The sequence below is a fragment of the Haliotis rufescens genome, unplaced genomic scaffold, assembly GCF_023055435.1.
Source record: "Haliotis rufescens isolate VD_foot unplaced genomic scaffold, xgHalRufe1.0.p SCAF_20, whole genome shotgun sequence".
NCBI lineage: Eukaryota > Metazoa > Mollusca > Gastropoda > Lepetellida > Haliotidae > Haliotis > Haliotis rufescens.
In genome coordinates this window covers 17201139-17226412 of record NW_025963891.1, presented here as the reverse complement: position 1 = coordinate 17226412, position 25274 = coordinate 17201139, and the positions used below count along the sequence as shown (strand labels likewise).

The following is a 25274-nucleotide window of genomic DNA, read 5'->3' as shown; positions in this document are numbered from 1 at the left end:
ATTGACAAGGCAGGGTGAGGAGACTGACAAGTTTGGGTGAGGAGACTGACAAGGCTGGGTGAGGAGACTGACAAGGCTGGGTGAGGAGACTGACAAGGCAGGGTGAGGAGATTGACAAGGCAGGGTGAGGAGATTGACAAGGCAGGGTGAGGAGATTGATAAGGCAGGGTGAGGAGATTGACAAGGCAGGGTGAGGAGACTGACAAGGCTGGGATGAGGAGATTGACAAGGCTGGGTGAGGAGACTGACAAGGCTGGGTGAGGAGATTGACAAGGCTGGGTGAGGAGACTGACAAGGATGGGAGAAGGAAGTGATGACTGGGCGAGACAGGGCAGGATGGCCATGTGACTCAACGATCAATACAAACCAGGAAGTTTCACGTAAAACCCAACATGCCTGTCAGTCACACAGATACCTCCTTCATGATAGGAAGGAAACACAAATATAGCATATCAATTACAGCTAGGCTTACACTTACAAGGACACTATTCCCTCCAGAGCAGGCCATGTAGTCTAAGATATAACTGTAGATTATCACTGTACGCTATTTTAAGAGGTTGAGTATACAAGAACATGCACATGTAAATTTTTGTTATTGTCGTTTTTTACAACAAAATGGTGGTTATTCTTCATGAAAAAACAACAATGAAAATGATCAATACAGATAAAATCAATGGCCACTACCCTATTCAAATATCAACAGTTTTATTGATGGGAGAACATGTACATGTAAATTTTTGTTATTGTTGTTTTTTACAACAAAATGGTGGTTATTCTTCAAGAAAAAAACAACAATGAAAATGATCAATACAGATAAAATCAATGGCCGCTACCCTATTCAAATATCAACAGTTTTATTGCGGTAGAACACTACTTTATGGAATATGTATGAACTATCTCTGTGCACAAGTACTGGTTCATTATGGTGACACCAGTGGCACTGCCACCCATCATGGCATCATCTCTGTACATTACAGTACAAGCTGTAATCTAGTTCTGGGGACACAGCCAGCATCCAGTGTAACCAAGTGATGAAGCAACTTAAAGCTGTAAATGATACATTATGGATATTTACTCACAACTGTCATGTTGTAAGAAACTGAAAACGTTGTCATGCACATGCATACAGGCACTCACCTTCACACAGATGCACACACTCACACAGAAGCACACAGAAGCACACACATGCACACTCACCCTCACAGACATGCACACACACATGCACACTCACCCTCACACATGCACACTCACACATAAGCACACACACCCTCACACACTCACCTTCACACAGATGCACACACTCACACATAAGCACACTCACCCTCACACACATGCACACACTCACACATAAGCACACACATGCACACTCACCCTCACACACATTCACACATAAGCACACACACCCTCACACACATGCACACACTCACCCTCACACAGATGCACACACTCACACATAAGCACACACATGCACACTCACCCTCACACACATTCACACATAAGCACACACACCCTCACACACATGCACACACTCACACATAAGCACACACATGCACACTCACCCTCACTCACATGCACACTCACTCACACACCCTCACACATGCAGCATTCTAAAATATCAGACTATAGTAGACAATCCTTGTCAAACCATACTGGTATCGTACACAGTTTAAAGCATGAAATGTTATTCACTATGATGATCTAGTATACCATACAGTATGATACTTACTGACAAGCAGTATATTGGATACGGGTTTGCTTAATACAATTGCTACATAAACATGTTTCCATTGTGACAAAAGGACATTATTAGCCATGTGATCATGGTATACGTAAGAATATGATACAGCCTACTAAACTACCATACCCATAATTCATGTACATTATCACGATAGTATTATACCAGCATACCATACCATACCAGTCTTCAATCAGCATACCATACCAGTCTTTAACCAGCATACCATACCAGTATTCTACCAGTATGCCATACCAGTTTTCTACAAGTATGCCATACCAGTATTCTACAAGTATGCCATACCAGTGTTCTAACAGTATGCCATACCAGTATTCTACAATTATGCCATACCAGTGTTCTAACAGTATGCCATACCAGTATTCTACCAGCATACCATACCATACCAGTCTTCAACCAGCATACCATAACAGTATTCTACCAGTATGCCATAACAGTATTCTACAAGTATGCCATACCAGTATTCTACAAGTATGCCATACCAGTGTTCTAACCTTTTGCCATACCAGTATTCTACAATTATGCCATACCAGTGTTCTACCAGTATGCCATAACAGTATTCTACCAGTATGCCATAACAGTATTCTACAAGTATGCCATACCAGTGTTCTACCAGTATGCCATACCAGTATTCTACAAGTATGCCATACCAGTGTTCTACCAGTATGCCATAACAGTATTCTACAAGTATGCCATACCAGTATTCTACCAGTATGCCATACCAGTGTTCTAACAGTATGCCATACCAGTATTCTACAAGTATGCCCTAACAGTGTTCTACCAGTATGCCATAACATTATTCTACAAGTATGCCATACCAGTGTTCTACCAGTATGCCATAACATTATTCTACAAGTATGCCATACCAGTATTCTACCAGTATGCCATAACAGTCTTCTACTGGTATTCTACCAGTATGCCATAACATTATTTTACAAGTATGCCATACCAGTATTCTACCAGTATACCATACCAGTGTTCTACCAGTATGCCATAACATTATTCTACAAATATGCCATACCAGTATTCTACCAGTATGCCATAACAGTATTCTACAAGTATACCATAACAGTCTTCTACTGGTATTCTACCAGTATGCCATAACATTATTCTACAAGTATGCCATACCAGTATTCTACCAGTATACCATACCAGTATTCAACCACTATACCATAACAGTCTTCTACTGGTATTCTACCAGTATGCCATAACAGTATTCTACCAGAATCATACCAGTTTTCTACCAGTATAACATGTCATAAGGCAGTGTATCATAAACAGATAAGGAATGATGTTAAAGATGTCCATTGTGTTTTACCATAACATCATAGTCAGGTATCAGTCCATGTACCAGTGTACTGCAACAGGTTAACCAAAACGTATGACATGCAAGTATTTTCAGACAGTATCATACAAGTATGCCATGAAACATGATATACCCCTGTCATATACCAGCATGTTATGTAGTATGACACATCATTATGTTATACACCAGTATATGATAAAGGAGGATATTAAAGTATGTTGTAAAACAGAGTTCCCTAAGCTATGATATGCCAGTATATTACAGAGAATAACAAGAGTGAGAGTGATGACAACAACAGCTCCGAGAGATTGTGTATCCAGCAGACCTATCACAGTTTGCTCATTGTAGACCTTGCTTACAGTCTGCCTTCAGACTTTGTTTATCAAAGGTAGCAGGTGCCATTCAGATTGATGGGGAGATAGACCCCAAAAGGCTGAAAATAACTTGACTTGAGGATGGTAACCCACCATTACACCAAAACTAACAATCGTCAGTTACACAACATACAAATCTCTCGCACCAGTCAACATCATACCTGTCATCTGTCTACATAAGTAAAAGCAATAGGAAATGTCAGAACATAGAATACATTTCTATCAATTAGAGAGCTTACAGACTTTTAACCTCCAGTGTAACATATCTCCATTCTATTATGATAGATACCCTTGATCAATTCACTGCCATTTATTCGGTTTGAGACCAGTTGGAATGACATGACGCTATAAACTATCGACAAATCAAATTACATTGTTCTTTCATTATTGAAGCAAGAAGCTGCCTCACCTTGAATTGTTGCGAGATGTCTCAAATAGAACTGTGAGATGTCTCAAATAGAACTGTGAGATGTCTCAAATAGAACTGTGAACGTCTTGTAACATAAGGACTACCCTGACATCCTAATAATCATGAAAACCTCTTTCCAGCCACAAGTTCAGTATAAACAGTCTTCTGATTGTATTTAATATCCTCGGATCATAGGTTTTCGGACATCATACGTTTTCGGATGGCCATGTTTATCGCGATTACTCACGCTATAGCTAGAGGATTGGCGTCACACAGACATTTTAAATACTCAGATGATGGCCTGTTTTTAAGATAAAGTCATCTTTTATAACTGAGTGAGATGTTTTACAGTTGTTCTTGTGATTAGAGTAACAACTATGAATGTTTCTTAAGCGTCTGAAAACCAATAACACGGGGATATATCGAGGACTTGCATGTGCAAGACTGTGATTTTGAATGTGGATATATGCCGTACTCATGTTTAGTAGAGGCATTTTGATTGGTTGTATATTTCAAGGTCATGAGCAACGGAAATTCTGTGCCAAGATGGTGATACGAGAGATGGTGGTGATGAAGTCACATCTTAACAAAGCTTTGGTGGCGAATGGGTCTAAGTTTTTATCATAATAGAATAAACACATACGCTGGATAATGTAGATGTCAGACACTCTCAGATACAAATCTTCCTTCAACGGGACCAGAGCAGTCGCTGACCAACCCACCTCGGTTACATCACTGGTAACCATGGTAACAGACAGTCCTAAAGCCCACAACCATGCTTCAAGTTGAACGAATGAGGTCAAGGTCACGACCCAGCAGGCTCCCTTGTATCAGCAGATGATTAGTTGACCATACAGTCTCACACCAACGTCCACTCATGCAGTCAGCCATTTCTTGACACAAACACTCTTCATGTCCGTGGTTTCTGGAATCAAAAGCAAATTATCTATGTAGACCAAATCATGGGGCTTGTAATGCAAACAATAGCAGCTACAAGATATATGGTCACACCCAGTGTCAGTATACTACATAAAAGGAAAGGGATGTAACGAGGCCAACTCACTAAGTTCGTTCAAGGATGAATTCAACAATGTCCAGTGTTCATACCCCTATAACACTTACACACATTTCAAGCAAATACATTAAGCTATGCAATGAGACATAGATGAAGAAAATCGAAGCCATACTTTTGGAGCTTGTGTCTTCAGAAGCTCGTAATATATCGTGATAAATACAGATGAAGTAGGAGATGGTACAGGGACTACATCAGGAGATGGAGGAGATGGTACAGGGATGGAGGAGATGGTACAGGGACTACATCAGGTGATGGAGGAGATGGTACAGGGATGGAGGAGATGGTACAGGGACTACATCAGGTGATGGAGGAGATGGTACAGGGATGGAGGAGATGGTACAGGGACTACATCAGGAGATGGAGGAGATGGTACAGGGATGGAGGAGATAGTACAGGGACTACATCAGGAGATGGAAGAGATGGTACAGGGATGGAGGACATGGTACAGGGACTACATCAGGTGATGGAGGAGATGGTACAGGGATGGAGGAGATGGTACAGGGACTACATCAGGTGATGGAGGAGATGGTACAGGGATGGAGGAGATGGTACAGGGACTACATCAGGAGATGGAGGAGATGGTACAGGGATGGAAGAGATGGCACAGGGACTACATCAGGTGATGGAGGAGATGGTACAGGGATGGAGGAGATGGTACAGGGACTACATCAGGTGATGGAGGAGATGGTACAGGGATGGAGGAGATGGTACAGGGATGGAGGACATGGTACAGGGACTACATCAGGTGATGGAGGAGATGGTACAGGGATGGAGGAGATGGTATAGGGACTGCATCAGGAGATGGAGTAGATGGTACAGGGATGGAAGAGATGGTACAGGGACTACATCTGGTGATGGAGAAAATGGTACAGGGATGGAGGAGATGGTACAGGGACTACATCAGGTGATGGAGGAGATGGTACAGGGATGGAAGAGATGGTACAGGGACTACATCAGGAGATGGTACAGGGATGGAGGAGATGGTACAGCGACTACATCAGGTGATGGAGGAGATGGTACAGGGACTACATCAGGTGATGGAGGAGATGGTACAGGGATGGAGGAGATGGTACAGGGATGGAGGAGATGGTACAGGGACTACATCAGGTGAATGGAGGAGATGGTACAGCGACTACATCAGGTGATGGAGGAGATGGTACAGGGACTACATCAGGTGATGGAGGAGATGGTACAGGGATGGAGGAGATGATACAGGGACTACATCAGGAGATGGAGGAGATGGTACAGGGATGGAAGAGATGGTACAGGGACTACATCAGGTGATGGAGGAGATGGTACAGGGATGGAGGAGATGGTACAGGGACTACATCAGGTGATGGAGGAGATGGTACAGGGATGGAGGAGATGGTACAGGGACTACATTAGGAGATGGAGGAGATGGTACAGGGATGGAGGAGATGGTACAGGGACTACATCAGGTGATGGAGGAGATGGTACAGGGATGGAGGAGATGGTACAGGGATGGAGGACATGGTACAGGGGCTACATCAGGTGATGGAGGAGATGGTACAGGGACTACATCAGGAGATGGTACAGGGATGGAGGAGATGGTACAGGGACTACATCAAGTGACAGAGGAGATGGTACAGGGATGGAGGAGATGGTACAGGGACTACATCAGGTGAATGGAGGAGATGGTACAGCTACTACATCAGGTGATGGAGGAGATGGTACAGAGATGGAGGAGATGGTACAGCGACTACATCAGGTGATGGAGGAGATGGTACAGGGACTACATCAGGTGAATGGAGGAGATGGTACAGCGACTACATCAGGTGATGGAGGAGATGGTACAGGGATGGAGGAGATGGTACAGGGACTACATCAGGTGAATGGAGGAGATGGTACAGCGACTACATCAGGTGATGGAGGAGATGGTACAGGGATGGAGGAGATGGTACAGGGACTACATCAGGTGACGGCCACTCACCAGCCTCCAGTTGATCACCTTCATCCATTCGTTCATCTCCTGCTCGGATGTGGCATAAATGTAGAATGTCCGCCAGTCAAACTTTAACCTGGACAACAACAGAAGTCACTTTAAGTACTGATCTAAGGTCAACATCAAAACTCACCAGACAAGTACTCCCTTTTTGTCTGAAGACTATTTCTATCCATAGGACACTGCATAAGTCATTCGTGGATAAAGAGCTGAAGTAACGTAACTAATATATCAGTGATATATAATATTTAATATCACAAACATCATCGTGTAGATTGAATTGTGAGGTTATGTGAAATGGGGTTTAACGTCACGTTCAAGATCATAGCACTTATATAGTGATGTGCTATATAGCAGGGTAACAACAAGTACCATCTTTTAACGTCTTTTGGTATGATGCGGCCAGGGGTCAAACCCCGAACCTTCCGCTCTCCGGGCGGAAACTCTACCACAAGACCACCGAGCCGAGCCGAGCCGAGCCGAGCCATGCCGAGCCGAGCAGAGCCGTCCTTGTTTTAGCTCCTTGTCGATCGCCTGGCAGGGTAACAACAACTACCATCTTTTGACATCTTTACGTATGATATGGCCAAGGATCGAACCCCCGACCTGCTCTCAGGGCAGGCTCTCCAGTAGACCACGAAGGGGGTCGTAGATTGAATGAAGCTCACCTCAACATGTAGTACAAGTACATGGAGATTGATTTGAAGCTCACCTGAACTGGTAATACATGTACATGTAGGTTGAATGAAGCTCACCTGAACATGTAGTACAAGTAAGTGGAGATTGATTGAAGCTCACCTGAACTAGTAATACATGTACATGTAGGTTGAATGAAGCTCACCTGAACACGTATTGCTTGTCCTTGTGAGAGAAGTCACGACAACATTCAGAGCAGTGTTTCAGGTCGAGGGTCCGTATGGGGTGTTTGTCCGTGTTCTGCTTGTAATACTTTAACTCGTGTTTCTGCAGCACAAACCACCGAGTCCTCCACGTCTGACAAAGAAACACAAAATATGGAGTTTATAAGCTTTAGCATTCAAGTATTGTAATTAATGGCACCTATTCTTCTTATAGCGATGGCTTAGGGTCGAGGCGAGGGTCTCAGATGAAACGGGATTCCAGAATATTTTCCTTGATGTTTATAAACCAATACACCTAATCATATCAGAGGCAATATATGAGTACTACTTCCTTAAAACAGAAACATATTTTCAATTTAACATGTTTCAATCAACAGAATATTCGTTACTTTATATCACAACTTTTTTGTCAATATCTTGTAGATACAGTATACTGACTCCGAGCTGACCAGTCCTTGTTTTAGCCCCTTAATGCCGAGCACCAGACAGGGTAACAACAAGTGCCATACTTTAACGTCTTTTGGTATGATGAGGCCGGAGATCGAAAACCCAGACCTTCCGCTCTCCGGGCAGACGCTCTACCCACTAGACCACAGAGGCAGTCTGCTACCCATCTGAATCTATCATGCACATAACACTGGTATTAATGACTTTCACACAAGTTTTAACATCTTAAATTAGACTTTCATTATTATTAAATTCACATACTGTCAAGTTAGGTTACCATAGTACATTTTAAAAACAAAGATTAAGAAATTATCCTTGTCATAGGACAATCTCTGATGTGAGTCTGACCAATATCCTCACCTTGAAATGAGCTCCTATCTTAGTGAGGAAACCCTCCTTTGAGTTGATCTGGAAATCATAAACATTTCATGGTCAAAACAGATTATACAACTATACAACAATAAAACTTCATAATGGTCACACCAGATGAGTCTCGTAAGCCACTACATTCTTGTTGCTTGGACTACGGACCCGCAACCATACATACATATAAATCAGAATAAAAATATCAGAATGACAAGGTGTTTTCATACCAGCAACAGAAAAGAACACTTTGACAATAAACATTATCCCATGGATTATTATATGGCTGAAGCAGAAATTTAGTAATAATATTTATAAGGACCCAAACTAGGCCAAGTTTATCTCTTTTGTCACAAACAGATCCAATCACCTCTGAGATGATGAAAAAAATCAGGAACAATGCATTTTATTTTTTATTCATTTCCTTCCTACCAAATGTTTTCACAATAAAAAAGGAAGAAAAAAAAGTCTGGCCTAACCTACCGAGAAATCTGACCTTTGTTCATTGGTATCTGCTGAGGATAGTTCTGCATGCACGGTGACATATTCGTACATCTGGGGCTCCTCGATGTCACGTGGGTAGGGCTGAGTGAGTAGCACCAGCTGACCTGCAACACATAATGTCAACTGTCATCTGGAAGACATGCTACTCGAAAATAAAATTAAACTATCCACAAATGTTAACTTAAACCTTAAAGAGTGGGTAAAGGAATTTACAAGCATTTAGAACAAACTTTCCTTGAGGGGTGTGAAGTTCCTGCCAATGGCGTGCCTCATCATCATCATCATCATCATCATCATCATCATCATCACCACCATCATCATAATCATCATCATCATCATCATCATCATTATTATTATGTAGATTCACTGTTACTGAAATACACCATAAGGTTCCCCAGCAACGTATATGACAACTGATACTGCCTCGTCGCCCCAACACCCACCAGACTCTCCGCCTATCAGGGGTTTGTTGTCAAAGTGAAACAGCAGATCCTTGATCGTCTTGAACGTCCCGTGGCCAAACTTGAACTCTGTGCCATTCCATGTGAGATTGAAGTGTTTCACTGACTGGTCACATCTGAACACATGCAATACATACACAAACAACTAAAACAGCAACTCAAAGAAAATCAAAAGCAATTCTAATATCTGAACTGTTCACAAAATGTCAGGGCTATCTCGCTTATGTTATGAGGGTATAAAGATTGTGTGTAATAATAGCTTTCCAATACAAGCATTTAAACAATTCTCAATCCCGAATCAATCTCATTAAAATCAGATCTTAGTTCTCGCTACCGTTAAACAAAGATCTGAGGACATCCCATTACAGGTCACACCAGACCGACCTTGCGCGAACTTTGACCAACCAATGGAATGACCAATCATAGGGCAGCTTTCTCGTGCTTTACGGCACTAATTTCAAAGTGGCGACTAGGCTTCGAAACATATTTTGATAAATTCTCAATTACAAATTTGAAACCTGAACAAAAGAACATGCCTAATAGATGGTCTAGATTGTATGGATTCAGTCGTTAAACCCGTAACTATCGTTCGGAATACCCCGTGTTAAAGTTTTCGAGGTTGCATGATTAGAAATCACATTCCGACTGTCACTTTCCTGATCTGGTAAGCCACTCTCTGATTAGTCGGATGAAAGGTCGTTCTGACGTGACCCCTAATGGGATGTCTTCAGATCTTCGTTTAGCGGTAGCGAGAACTAAGGTCAGATTTTAATGAGATTGATCCCAAATGGTCAGTTAAGGCGACATGATGACACAGTGCTTCAGGACTTGATTTAAGGAACTTGAATTAACTTAAACCAGGTGCATGTTTATATGAAAACCTAGTTGCACCGGACAAATCCAGTTTGCATCATGCTCCCATAAGTTTATTAAAGGTCAACACAAAGATGCATCAATCAGTCCACATAAATAAAATCTCAGATTTCAGACTGTATCACGATTCTACATAAATTAATGATGTATTGATGTAAAATTTAAAAGGAATGTAAGGTAAGAAAGCATGACGAATTACACAAAACACGGGGTTAATGGTGTAGCTTTAAGATACTGATTGAGTTCAAAAATCATTGTTGGGTTGAAAAGTAAGGGTAGTCAGTAGGGCTGTTACGATTCACTCGCGTATTCGGTGAATCGAACCGTAACCATTCATGAATTGAATTCGTTATTCATGGCCACTAGAATCGAATATTTATGAATATGCTATCATGCATATTTACATACCCTGTACCTAAAAATATCCATAACAACATACTATATGCATAGATTTCTTTCAATGACAACATTCTAATAATATTTAATTTGATAGTATTGTTTTCACTGGTCATTGTCGCATTTGAGCAGATACTAGTACCTGGATATGTGCAGTATATAAATGTATGATTTATTAATAATTAACAAACCATGTCAAATAAATTATGATGTTATTGTTTCACTGAATATAATAAATAATACATAAACTGCTGACTTGTTATTGTAATTGTGAATTAATATTCATATTCGTTACCCTATTTTCGTGATATGAATCGTATTCGCCTCATAGTGTATTCGTTGCAGCCCTAGTAGTCTGCCACAAATTTTTAAAAAAAATTACATGCACTTGGTGTAAATTTAAAAAATTAGGTTGCAGTTTTTAAAAATTAGGATGTAATTTTTTAAAAATAGGTTGCACTGGTGCATGTTTTACATAGCTAAATCAAGACCAGTGATTGTATCATCACCTCAACAACAGGCTGCATTCAGTGAAGTTTACCTGCTCAAAACTAAGAATTATGGGCTATCTGTCCACGTGAACGAATGCTGTCTTATTGGTTATTTTGTAATTAATATTACTCACCAGAAAAATGTATGAATAGTTATGAATACAGGTGAATCCATAAGACCAAGAGGTACACACAAGTTGTCTTAAAGAGGTGTTATTTCTCATCATCCTAACATCAAGCAGCAATGAATAGTCCATGATGTTGAAAGTGATAAAACAACATCATTTTTTCTAAGTTAAGTACCAAAATTGATGAGAGCTTCAGGCACAGAAAGGTAGTGGTTTCAAGCCCAGTAAAAGCTTTGTCTGGCACTAATAGCATCCATCACATACTGTAAACAGCTTTATTTCTGCGCCGTTAAAATATTGCGAATACCACACAAAAGACAATACTGCGACGAGATATTTTTGCGAGTTGCTGTGTTGAGATGACCCCTCGATTACCAAACAATAGACAGCTTCTCTCCGAAGCTAGTTAATCTGAGTTGGCCGGAAAGTTGACCAGTGTCATGAAACCAATTCACGCAAGATGGCTTGTTTCCTGTGTGGACAAAATTGCAAAGGACACTGACGCAATCAAGCGAGGTTGGAAGAAGGCAGGATTACTGTGAGGTAACAGTGACTCTAATTGATCGGTTTACACTGTCATTTGTGATGTATTGTGTGACCATTCTGCATTCATTTGTGTTTTTAACTTATAGAGTAACTTGTGGTTCTGGTTGATGATTTCAACATTTGATGACGTGTTGCAATGAATAAAGTATGTATGTATTATTTATACTTATTTTTGCGTTTTTAATTTTTGCGATTGAGTCTCGGTCGCAAAACTCGCAATAATAAAATGGTCGCAAAAAATTCCCTGTTTACAGTATATAAATGTTCCACATTAGTCTGTGTCAGGATGTTAGCAATGAACTGCTTTCATTCTCGTAGAGATAGGCAATGGCAAAACTTGAATATTGTATTGAAATACAGATGCCTGCATTGTGATATCGTGATGTGTGCCATACCATGACACTGGATAGGTTTCTTTGTAATTTCAGACATGCTTTTAATTACCGTAATGAAAAAAAAAAGGAAAGATAATTAATTGGTTGTCACTTACTTAACAGCACATTTGGGCTAAAGTTATCATGAAGATTTTGTTATGAACTGGCAGCTGTTATGAGCTGACTTGGAATGAAATAAGCAGAAAACAATAAAAAATGCTTAAAATACATTGCAATACATAGTGTTTCAAATATAAACCGACATAGCAATAACACAACACATCCGTGGTCTCTACAGGCCTTGTTTGTTTCTTTCTTAATGCAGCACTCAGCAATATTCCAGCTGTATGAAGACTGCCTGTAAATCACCGAGTCTAGACCAGATGAACCAGTGACTGATATGATGAGCAAATGACACATAATCAACCAGGTCACAAATCCATTGTGTCGCCTTGTGTGACAACATGGCCAAACACTGGTTGCTGGAGACCAATCTTAAAGGGGCACTGATCTAACGCAATTCCCCGGGACTGGTTGTTGCCTTTGTTATTGTTTTTTCCCAGTGAGTACCCGGATGTATAGCAGAAATCTAGACTAGTTCGCGACCTCTGCTGCGCCATTCGTAAGCGCATTAGTCACTTTTATGGGTAGTAATAAGGGCATATGGTCACATTGATCAACAAAATGAAATACAGTTTTCGAGATAATAAGGAAATGTAGGTATCTTTGTGAGTAGCATCGGTAATGGTGACGAAGTTTTGATAAGTCACTTGCTTGGTAATTTTGCGATTTTCGTTTACACTATTTTGACTTGCAACACAAAGTATATATTTCACCTGAGCATATGCTTTTTGTATAGTGTGTATATTTTTTTACTGTCAAATGTGTAACAAATTTATTAAACGTCTAAATATTCAGTTATTTTACAAAGTGACTGAAAAACATTTCCATCTGTATTATTATGACAACGAATTCCAAACATTTTGATGTTTAATGTCATCACCAAGAGACTGAAAATGTAACGTTGAAAAGTACATTTCTAAGTTGTTTGGCTTTTAATCCTACATAATAATCTGTTGTGATGTTTGTAGGCCCTTTTGATCGTCTTGATCAATCTGGACAGATTTTTTAGTCAAAATGACTGAAATATTTACACATTTTATAAATTGCCTGAGAGAATCACATTTTACAAATAGACGGTAATATATACACCTTACAAAGGAAAAGGCCTGTGAAAACAACGTCTCTCGCGCATTGAAGAATTTCCCAACCAAGACGTAGAGAAACAAGAACGAATCGGTTCAAATGAAGGAAAACAAAATGCAGATATCATAATTACAACCTACCAAATTTATGTGTATAAGTTTTAGGCAGCTTCCTTGTTCGAGGAATGTATCCGTGAATATCCACACAAAGGAACAATATCCCACTCGTCTGCAGCTGTACAAAGAAACTTATTCGATGTCACGTGTCTCAGTAACAATCAAATATTTTAAAAGATATATATCGTTTCGGGATATTATAACCCGTGTTCGTTTCTCAACTGATCGCTTGGATTGTTTCAGGTGTTTTACATAGGTGTCAAGTCTCAATGGTCGGCTGAGAAAGCCCACGTGACAACTATTTTCATAGCGTACACGGTTCCTAAAAATTCCATTGAGTGATAGATATCAATGATCAATCAATCAACGTATTATCAGTTAACCCTTTGAACAAAGTATGTTGTTTTTACATCGGCACTTCGCGCCATGATATGAGTGTATTCCCTTTGTTTTAGTAAGCCTAGACATGTAAACACTCACTCTTGACATATCCACTGTGCAAGATAACAGTGATTAATCAATCAACGTATTTTCTGCTAATCCTTTGATGACTAGGAACGATCCGTTGATTTACAAAAAAAAGTAAATCAAGTGATCATTCATCTCTTGCTGGGCTGCCACGTGCATATTACATAACACACATTTCACCTCACTTCAAACCTGGATTTAGATTGAATAATTACCCCAGACACAATAAATGCCAAATGGGAACCTTTGTCAGGTAATATAAGTGGTGCTACCACTAATTGTACCTGTAATAAATTCATTAACTGAGCATCGAGTGAATGACGACAAATACACAAGTGTAGGGTTATACGAGAAAACGTTGATGACAACAAGGGAGTAGTAATCGTATTATCGACGCAAGCCGAAATCCGAAAATGCTTTCACTGCATGGATACTATTTTTAGTATTAAACTATAACCATCTGGGGTATTTCCAAATGACGACGTCCGATGAGCTCCCTTGTTCTTTTTGTCTGTTTGTTTAGGCTGAAGAAATGAATTAACAAGCGCCCTTTGTCGAAATCTTTATAGATCACAGTTAACCAATCAGTGTTCAAAAATGCGTAAAACAAATATTGCCTCCAGCCTCCAAGTTTATTTAGCTGTCCTTGCAGACGGTACCCCAGTCTCTGGTCACGCTCAGCTGCGTTGCGTATCATCCGGGTACTCACGGGGGAAAAACAATAACAAAGGCAACAACCAGTCCGTTAGATCAGTGCCCCTTTAATCCCTATAGGTGCCTTGCTTGCAGCTGAAGGATTTGGTGCTGACAGATGCAAATGCAGTTACCAATTACCGGTACCACAAGAGCGTTGCTGCCTTCAGTACCTGTGATGCTGAATAGTCTGTCCTCTGATGCCTCACTGTGCATTACATTAACATTCACCTCCTTGTCAGGAGCATAAATAGAGCATAACTAAATAACCCTGACTTTGTGTGAACAGCATAAAACAAACTTCATACAAAACTTACAAAGCCAGCCTGCACCAAAAATCAAAATAAACATAATCATGCACATAATCATGATGATAGCAGTACATTCCAGTCTAAACATGTTCTACCAAAAGTAACGCAGATTGTTGACATTACCATGTTGGTTAAAACACTTGAAATTCAACTAAATCTGGGATTTGATACCAGTACCATGACCACTGATTCCTGGCACAGCTTACAACAGCTGCAGAACAGGAAGATGTGGTGTATGGTGCACAGGCAAGCTCCTCGCAGTGATAGCCCATTTGCAGAACTCTCTATACTATCACTGCAGGCAGTCAAAGCTCCCTACTGCTTAGGCAGTATATGTATATATAATCACTATAGTAGGACTGTTATTTGAACAGCTCAGCATTTTGCTTATTTTCTGAAGTAATTTGAGAATATGTCTCTGGCATAAAGCTATCTTAGGAATTATTGCAAGTGAAGATTTTCATGACCAGGGATAGAAATGAATCTTGTTAAAGTGTGCGACGGGTCACTCGTAAAGATGCTAAGAGTGCTCTTTGGAATTTACGTGTGCCAAAACATAAATGAAAGTCATTTCACAATCAGCCGAAAAAAAGCAGTTTCAACATTTGTTAGTTTTCCATGTTTTTGTGTTTACTGATACAAAAGTACATTTAATATTGCTGTCATTAAATAAACATCTTTGCGAGGTATTACTGTAAAAAACAAAAATGATTTCTTAGTGTTTGTTTGTTTGTTGTTTAAAGCCACACTCAGCAATATTCCAGCTATATGACAGCGGTCTGTAAATAATCGAGTCTGGACCAGACATTCCAGTGATTGACATCATGAGCGTCAATCCACGGAATTGGGATACGATGACATGCATCAACCAAGTCAGCGAGCCTGACAAACATAGTTGATTTCTTAGTGTGCCCTTCAGACAAAAGTAACTTATTCTAATATGTGTGAATGATTTTAACCATTCCATTGGCTCTCTAATAGAAGAAAGAAGGGATTTTTAACCCCCTGAATCCCATTAAATTACCAGTCAGACAACACACAATACTGTACAAGTTACTGCAACAATGTCCAACAGTTAACATTCACACACAGCAATAGATATGGTAACCATGGTAATAATGTTCCTACCTGACGGAAATGGCATACTCCCCAACTTTGGAGCTGGCACGAAGCAGGTAGATGCCATTATCTGCATTCTGCATCAGCATACTTTCAGCGGTGTGACGATTCAAGTTGGGATGGAACCAGCTTCAACACAGACATAACAGTGTTTCAAATTAAAAAGCAAAGCCAATGGGTCGTTGTTATAGTGTGTTCAGATACATGTCACTGTGCCTACTTTGGGAGGAAAATCCAAGCCTAAGCAAAGAGAAACTAACATTTTTAGTCCACTTGTCCTTATAATGATAACATATAGCAAAACTCTTACAAATGGCAAATTTCTACTAGTCCTCATGATACCTTAACTATTGGGCAGTTTGGCAAGGACTATAGGACTAGTGCCAATTTATAACACTGACTAAGTAGGTCTGACTCTTAAGACATTTTACCAGTTTGGAGTAATTGACAAACCAAGAATCATAATCAGGTCGAATCTGGGATTCGAACTCAGGATTCTTGCATGCAACGCTCAACAGCACACTGTGGCCGCATAGTGACTTCAGGTCATAACGCTACTGTTGAACACACAGTAGAAGCTGACCTAGGCCGATACAAGGGTTGTTTCTCAAATCCATTAAATGCAGTGAGCAATTAACAAATGACTGCACAACAGACAAACTGGCTCTAACACAGAAATCTAAAACAAAACAACATGATCTCCATCTTCACGAATCAAGGGAGTTAACGGACTATAAAAGTGCGGTTTCCACCCTTGCCGAACTAGGCTGGAATTCACGGGCTCGATCATAGCATCACCTGTGGCTGTTACAAGTTATGTCCCTTCTATGCCTCTCCTATGGACAATCAGATTCCACCTCTCGTATCACTTGCATTTGCGTCAAACAAAATGGAGGCGCCCAGTTAAGACGATCTGATCGCTAATCAAGATCTATATTGTGATAAAACGGGTCTTACATCGCGAAGTGCATCAAATCATGTGAGCACCTTGATTAAAAACATGAAAAGATTTAGAAAATATCTGTCGACAAAAAGTTGGCGGTTCACATGCTTTGCAAATCCAGCAATCGACCGAAATCTGCATGACAGTTTATGATTCGGATTTTGATTTCATTGCATGATTTTGATTGGACTATGCATAGACTCATTAGTCCAGCCAAAATGTAATTCCGTAATACCAGCCTAGTTCGGCAAGGTTGGAAACTGGACTTTTAAAATCAGTTATCTCTCTTGCCTTGGGAAGATGCATGATCTGAGGCAATTTTAGTTTACTCATCATATGACTTTCAATATTCCACTAAGCAGTGTCTGTGTCCAGAGACAAATACATTACCACATAATGATTACAACGCTACATTTAACACATATTTTTGTCTATAAACTGAACATTGGCAACCTGCAGAGTACTTTAACAGGATGAAAATCTGTTTGCCAAGGCTCGCTAAATACAATGTTTATTCCTATTTTAGGATATTTACCATCCCAAAATAGACTCACGTGATAACCTCTATGTCTTGGACAATGTTAACCTTGTGCCAAGTTTTGCTGCATGTTTCAACACAAAGACAATGACTGTGTTACGTTTCACAGCTGCAGTCAATATTGACTCATGATGCAACTGGGCCGAAGAAGATAAATAAACAAAATACCTGACCCTAATCTTAACATAGGAAGAGATGTTTTTTGTTAACATTAAGTAATTTGATAACTCTTCAATCACAAAATCATAATATAAACCTTTCACCTTTAAACACCAGTGAGATTAGGGACTGATCATTTGATATTCTGGGAGTGCCTGGGATTTTGTACCAAGATTGGATATTTTTTAGGCTTCAGCTACGAAACCAGATATTTTTTTATTTAAAACTCTGAGCCTGAGTTTGCTTTTACAGAGATCAAGATAAGCTGCGTATCTGCGTAAAATACGCATCAGAAATGCAGAAATACACAGTAAAATAATATCCAAGCGTATCAAATATGCAACAAACATTACAGATACGCTACAAAAATAAAACTTGTGCGTATATTCAAAATATTGTGAAGTAACCCTGCGTATTCGATTGGCAAATCAGCAACTTAATTTGAAATTATAAACGGGCATTCCGTCAACCTTGCCAAACTCCACGATGACAGTTACATCATGATCATTTGCCATCACACTTTCTTGTGGAAGTATCGTGGTATTTTTGAGTCCTATAAAGCTCTTGAACCCACACAACACCAGTTTGCAGGGACTAGATGAATAGTGTTTTTAAATATTTAACTTAAATACCCACATGTGTAAAAACTAGTGGGTAACAGAAATTTGAATACCCAGATAGAATAGCTGATACGCAGTGATTTTAAAATGCATGGGTAAAATACCCACAACACCAAAAGCTTATCTGGAGCTCTGCTTTTAGATAAAACACCTTGCAACAACGTAATTTTTAGAGTGGAAATTTATCTCTTTTTTTTTAAATGTCACCATGGTTACATACCTGAGTTTCTCCAACTCATCAATCCGCTGACACATCTTGACTTTAAACCAGTCCTGCTGAATACACCTGAAACATTACCCAGCTCAATATTCATCTTGTATTAATAATACACATTGTGCCTTAAACCATTCCTACTGAATACACCTGAGACAATTTCTGGCTCAATATTCATCTTGTGTTAATAATACACATTGTGCCTTTAAACCATTCCTACTGAATACACCTGAGACATTACCCAGTCAGTGTAGACAATGCAGTAATATCAAGTACAAACTGCAATTTATAGCCCACATACTGTAAATCTTTAAATTAACGCAAGGGTGAAATAAATGTGAAAAATGCGAGTGGTCTTTGCTCGCATTAATCAACTTCGCATTTATGTCTCCAAATGAATATCAACAATAAGACGTGCCTCGCTACACACTTTGGATGGCGGAAATACCAACTTGAATATAAACACAAATACGGTTTATTGAGAAGCATTTGTAGCAAGTATATGACAATGTCATTCAAAGAATAGGAATTACACTATGGGCATCTGGTGAGTTATCAACGCTGGGGTCAAGAGTTCTACGCACTCGTGTCAAGCTTGTTGATACCTTCTCCGCATACCAATCAGTGAACTGTTGTTGGTTCACGTATTTTACTGCCTTTGAACTTCCTTAATGCCAGGCAACAGAGTAAACATTACAGAACACTATACAGAGCTCCAGATAAGCTGCGTATCTGCGTGAAATACGCATCAGAAATGCAGAAATACGCAGTAAAATATAATCCAAGCGTATCAAATACGCAACAAACATTACAGATACGCTACAAAAATAAAACTTGTGCGTATCATCAAAATATTGTGAAGTAACCCTGCGTATTCGATTAGCAAATCAGCAACTTATTGTGAAATTATCTACGGGCATTCCGTCAACCTTGCCAAACTCCACGATGACAGTTACATCATGATCATTTGCCATCACACTTTCTTGTGGAAGTATCGTGGTATTTTTGAGTCCTATAAAGCTCTCGAACCCACACAACACCAGTTTGCAGGGACTAGATGAATAGTGTTTTTAAATATTTAACTTAAATACCCACATGTGTAAAAACTAGTGGGTAACAGAAATTTGAATACGCTGATAGAATTACTGATACCCAATGATTTTAAAATCCATGGGTAAAATACCCACAACACCAAAAGCTTATCTGGAGCTCTGACTATAGTTACCATATGTACCCCAAAGTCTGCAGAAATGTCGCAAAAAGACAAGGTATACAAGTATTTTGCAGATTGGTGTACCTTGTATATCATATACATATACATTTTAATAACTACAAAAGACTATACATGTGACATGCTGTAATATTGGTAGTCAAGACAAAACAAATGCTGTACAATGTAGGAACTGGCAACTTTGGGAAAAAATTAACAAAGTGGAATTCACAGAATGCTGCTATGTATGTACAGTGAGAACGTAGCTGGGTTGTCCTGTACAATGCAGGAACACTTGATTATACTTCCTCATTATGATCTATTGCAACAAACTGCACTTCTCATTTCAAAGTTAACCAAGAAAACTCTATACAAACAGAAAGTGGTAATGTACTGAGTAAGGACTCTCCTTGAGCATCTAAATGAAATTCTCGGAACACAAACATACTTAGGCTTGTGTCAAATGTTGTTCCTGGTCAGTGGTCAGGCCTCATTACAGTAGCACAAAGTAGTCTTTTCATATTTTGAATAATGTTTGTAAAATTTGTAAAAATGTCTCAGGACGGAATAAAAGGAAATATTATATCTACCGGAAAATTACATTATTTCATTACAAATGTAAAACCTTGAAACCTAAATTCTCCCTACATAACACACAGGGACAGATCACGACCCCTTGTATTTGTGACTTAAAAAGTAGCATCGTGTTTGCAAAATCTTAAAAAATATAACCAAAAGGATCAAAAACATGAAAAAGTATTTAGGGTCATGAAATGTTTCTATCACACATTTTGATATGATTAAATACAAAATCAACTTTAACAAAAAATATTCTTTAAAACTACGAGACCGCTGTTGGAAGCAAAAGAATACACACAGGTCAAGTAACAAAAAAAGCGTTTTGCGAAACGAGCAATCTCGATTGACAGGTTAAATGAGAAACTTACAGTTTATAATGAAATGGCAAGAAGAGATATTAACTTCATAAATGACCATCTGTCATTATTTTGCCTTGTCAATATGGAACTAAAGTAAAAAGGACGTCAACAGTTTGTGTACGGGCCAAACACTAACAATAAAGGGAGACAATTTGAGGGGACGTAACTCTTATTTGACAATAGTTGACAATAAGTGTTATGTTCACTGCAGTGAAATATCAACTGTTATGTTCACTGCAATGAAAATATCACTTTTCTCAAATTCAGAAAACTCTGCCTTTCACACTCAAGTATATAACAAATGTAAATTCAGGGTCCAAAAGTAACATAAGTCTGCTGGCTCGAAACTAGACGAACATCTTGTCCCTGAAATAAAGTTATGTATATGGTTAAATGAGCGAGGTAGGGGGGTTATCAAATATAAACACTGGGATCTGTACAAAAGACTAGTCCAGAGCTAAGCATCACATTAACAAGACTAGAATTTCATTGTGAATGGTCTAGGTAATTCTTGAGATAAAAGTTACAATTCCCACTCTGTCATACCTAAACATGACTACCACAATCACTAATAAGTGGCACACCGCACCATTTCCTTCCTCATCCTAAACAAAGAATATCACAACTGTGACTCAAATTGTTATTATTGTTATAACTCAGTGATGGTACAGTGTAACAGGCAGGACATTGCACACAGCACTAGTTTTTCCCAAAGATATATACAGCACGGATGAAAATCTACTGCTAGTGGAAATATACTGTCAAAGCAGTAAACCTTTTAATGTCACAACATCATTCAACACAATCCATTATGACCACAAAGGGCGGTCGGGTAGCCTAGTGGTTAAAGCGTTCGCTCATCATGCCAAAGACCCGGGTTCAATCCCGACATGAGTACAGCGTGTGAAGACCATTTCTGGTGTCTCCCGCCGTGATATTGCTGGAATATTGCTAAAAGCGGCGTAAAACCATACTCACTCACTCCCATTATGACCATAATCACGTAAGCATCACACAAAAGAATACTTCTACTAGATCTATGGTGGCAACATCTTGTAGTGACAATGATGACAATATCAAGCACATTTTAGTTCTCTCTGTTGTTGAAGTATTGGCAGTAAATAGTTTGCACCATGTTGCATAGACAGACTCTTTGCTTCATATCAATGAACTGTGGGTTAGTTTTCTTTCCACATATTTTGTTGTCCAAAAAGACAATGGGATTGGGCACAAGTGCAACACTTATTGCTATCTTCTCACTATGTGAAGTTAAACATATTATTACATAATAATAATGAACAATTTACAACGCACTCGAAAGATAAAATACTGAACATCCCATACATATGCAAATATTGTACTGTTTAGTGTTTAAATATAGATTTGACATTATTGATTACCATATTGGACGTAATAAGCGCCCAGGGCGCTCTCAAAATTAGAAACAGGGGGATCTTATTAGAATATAATTCTGGTGAGAAAAAAAACAGCGTTAAAAGATTGTAAATTTTGTGGTTTATGCTGACAAATGATACAAAAGAAGAATCTGTGCGTATTATACATGACAGATATATTTTCCAGAATTTAATTTCCCATAATTAAGGGTGCATATAACACGCGTGCATATTATACACGAATAAATAAGTCTTGTGTACACTGATCAATCGGAAGGGGTGCTAATTCGGATTGTTCACTAGCCAATATATTAGCAAATATCGCTGTGGGCGCTTATTAAATCAAATACAGTAATTACAATTTGGAAACAATAATACTACACGTAATAAACTAACTGCTTAATCTGTCTTCTATAAATTTGTGTAAAGACAGGACTATATTTGTATTTGTAAAACATTTAGTTTTAGGTCACCAAATACCCTAACCCTTACCTAATCCTGTTTATTTCTGAATATGCAAATTACACAGAGAGAATGTGTCAGTTTGACAGAAAACACCAATAACTTAAAACAGGGCCATTGTGTTGTCAGGCTGAAAACTAAGAAACACAAACAAAATCCAGTAGTATATTTGACAACATCCATGTTCAAAGAATTCTCCATACAAAACAATAATTATAGGCTCCTAACATAAAATGAAATAATAATAAATGTTATTCCCCATCTTACAGTCAAACATAATCAAGAGTAGAGCAGCGAATCAGATGTAAATAAGAAGAGGAGCTTTACGTTCACACTTTATAAGGCCATGGATTTTACCAATCAATTAATACTTCATTCATTGAGATAACATACATGTAATGTTTTAATAAAGTTTACATTTTATACAATAACATCATAACTAGGCCTATATCATGACTACCTTGAATTTGTACTAGCATGTTGGGAATTGTTCCTTTAAATTTTAATATAGGCCTATACTATATGCACAGGAACTCGTTATTGGTCAGTAAATAAAAATATATACCCCCTAAACTTATATATAGGGGTATATAATTTAAGTTTACTGACCAATAACGTTTTCCTATATAGATGACTTAGAAAACACTGATGTTATATAATGTAGGCATAATATACAAATTCAAGATCTATGCCATTACATACCCAGCTAAGACATGGCCACATAGAAACACTTTGCTGAATACAGGCCACTCATTTGAAAAATGGATTCCAATTTTGCAGGAATGCGACACATCGTGACTCACATACAGAACACGTTATGCTATAGGAGATCGGACAGTCACGTACAACAGCTTACGAAGTCATTGAAAGGTATCAAATAGCTATAAGTGTTATACCACACCCAGACAACTGAGAGTCAATAAGAAACTCTAAATAATGAAGTATTTAAACAAAAACTTGCAAGAAAAATCAATTTGTTTACCCTGTACTGCTCCGCTCCTACTCTGTTGATCTTTCCGGACTGTCTTGGTGTTCTAAGGGAGGTAACGGGGGAAGAAAAGTTGAATACCACTATACATAATTTTTAACCAAGTCTTTTCGTTTCCTTGTAGTAATATACATCTATGGGTTTTTTTTACACTGCCAGTTTCGGTAGTCCGTTAGTCCGAGACCAGTGAAAATCCAGAGTGACTTGTTGTTTTCCAGATCTAGCTATTTGGCATAAACCACTTATCTTGTCGGAATTAAGGAGCTTCGGACTAAAATGACCAAAGGTGTTTACCCTTGCCATCTCTTGCAGAAAACAAGTTAGTCAGATATCTAACAGATATGCGTTCCGTCTTAATGTTATTTTATTCGTTGTTTATTACCTATCACCTGTTTACCTACTTGTACATATTCCACATTACCACACAGTTCACACATACACATCAAAATACACAATCAAACATATATTTACTGTTTATGTTTCAGGGACACCCGGACTGGCGGAACGGCGTTAGACTACTTTTCTTATATTTCAAGTAAATGCACGTTAATTTTATAACACTAACTTCCTGTCTCTTAGGGCTCACCGGTCAACCCTCATCTAAGCATGACTTCTCTCGTGGAAAGGAGTGTATGTGTGCGCGTAGGCTTATTTATTGGGTTGGGTAGGTGAGTGAGTGAGGTTTTACGCCGCGCTTTTTTTGCAATATTCCAGCAAATCACGACGGGGGCCCCAGAAAAGGGCTTCATGTGGAAAATCGAATTCTGGCCTGCCGTGTAAACGATAGGCTATCACTGCCCTTCATTGGTTCAATGGAAGAAAATATTATATGTTGAGTTAAATGTTCTATTTAAATGGAATCCCCATACATATAATGAGAGATTCAAATAGTGTTGTTGGTTTGTTGTCTAACGCCGCACTCGGGAATATTCAAGATGCATGATGGCGGTAATAAAGGTATAGAGTCGAAACTCCAAATGCAAGTTGAGTTGAATTTGATAAGGTGAAGTCACCTGTATTGAATTCGACTATTTAATAATAATAGTTCGCTCATAACTCCATAGGCTGTGTATGCATGCTGGAAGCGCTGAAATAATATTTGCCAATAATATAAGTCAATCCATAAGCGTACACTCGAGGTTTCATTCTCAGCTTCATGTGGAGTATACAACCCAAACTGCCTGCGAGGCGATAAAAGATTTCTGAAAAGAAAGTTGTGTACTAAATGCTTGGAAATACATCTCATGCTACCGGGTACCCATTCACTGCTGGGTTAACAGTGGCATATTTCAAACAAAGTCACCAGTCCAAGGTTGGTTGTTTGGTTGGTTGGTTTGTTGTTTAACGCCGCACTCAGCAATATTCCAGCTATATGACGGCGGCCTGTAAATAATCGAGTCTGGACCAGACAATCCAGTGATAAATGTCATGAGCATCGATCCACGCAATTGGGATCGATGATATGCATCAACCAAATGAGCGAGCCTGACCACCCGATCCCGTTAGTCGCCTTTTACGACAAGCATAGTCACCTTTTATACGTCAAGCATGGGTTGCTGAAGACCTATTCTA

At 39.0% G+C, this 25274-nt stretch overlaps 1 protein-coding gene across 1 annotated transcript; it reads right to left on the bottom strand.

The window, feature by feature from the left end:
- Window positions 1-1482: 1482 nt before the first annotated feature.
- On the bottom strand, window positions 1483-23750 carry LOC124132719 (dual adapter for phosphotyrosine and 3-phosphotyrosine and 3-phosphoinositide-like). Its single transcript, XM_046496791.2, has 9 exons — window positions 23697-23750; window positions 18717-18782; window positions 16246-16365; window positions 9498-9631; window positions 9034-9158; window positions 8548-8595; window positions 7722-7873; window positions 6869-6956; window positions 1483-4767 (listed from the first exon to the last, which is right to left on the bottom strand). Exons 2-9 carry the CDS (start codon window positions 18749-18751, stop codon window positions 4753-4755), a joined length of 717 nt encoding a protein of 238 aa, XP_046352747.1. The 5' UTR covers window positions 18752-18782; window positions 23697-23750; the 3' UTR covers window positions 1483-4752.
- Window positions 23751-25274: the final 1524 nt, after the last annotated feature.

Excerpts from the sequence above, each read along its gene's own strand:
- LOC124132719 (XM_046496791.2), bottom strand. The coding sequence starts at position 18,751 with ATGTGTCAGCGGATTGATGAGTTGGAGAAACTCAG. Across the intron at positions 9,632-16,245 it reads GAGTATGCCATTTCCGTCAG|ATGTGACCAGTCAGTGAAAC; the intron begins GTAGGAACATTA and ends GCATGTGTTCAG. Across the intron at positions 8,596-9,033 it reads AACAAAGGTCAGATTTCTCG|ATCAACTCAAAGGAGGGTTT; the intron begins GTAGGTTAGGCC and ends TATGATTTCCAG.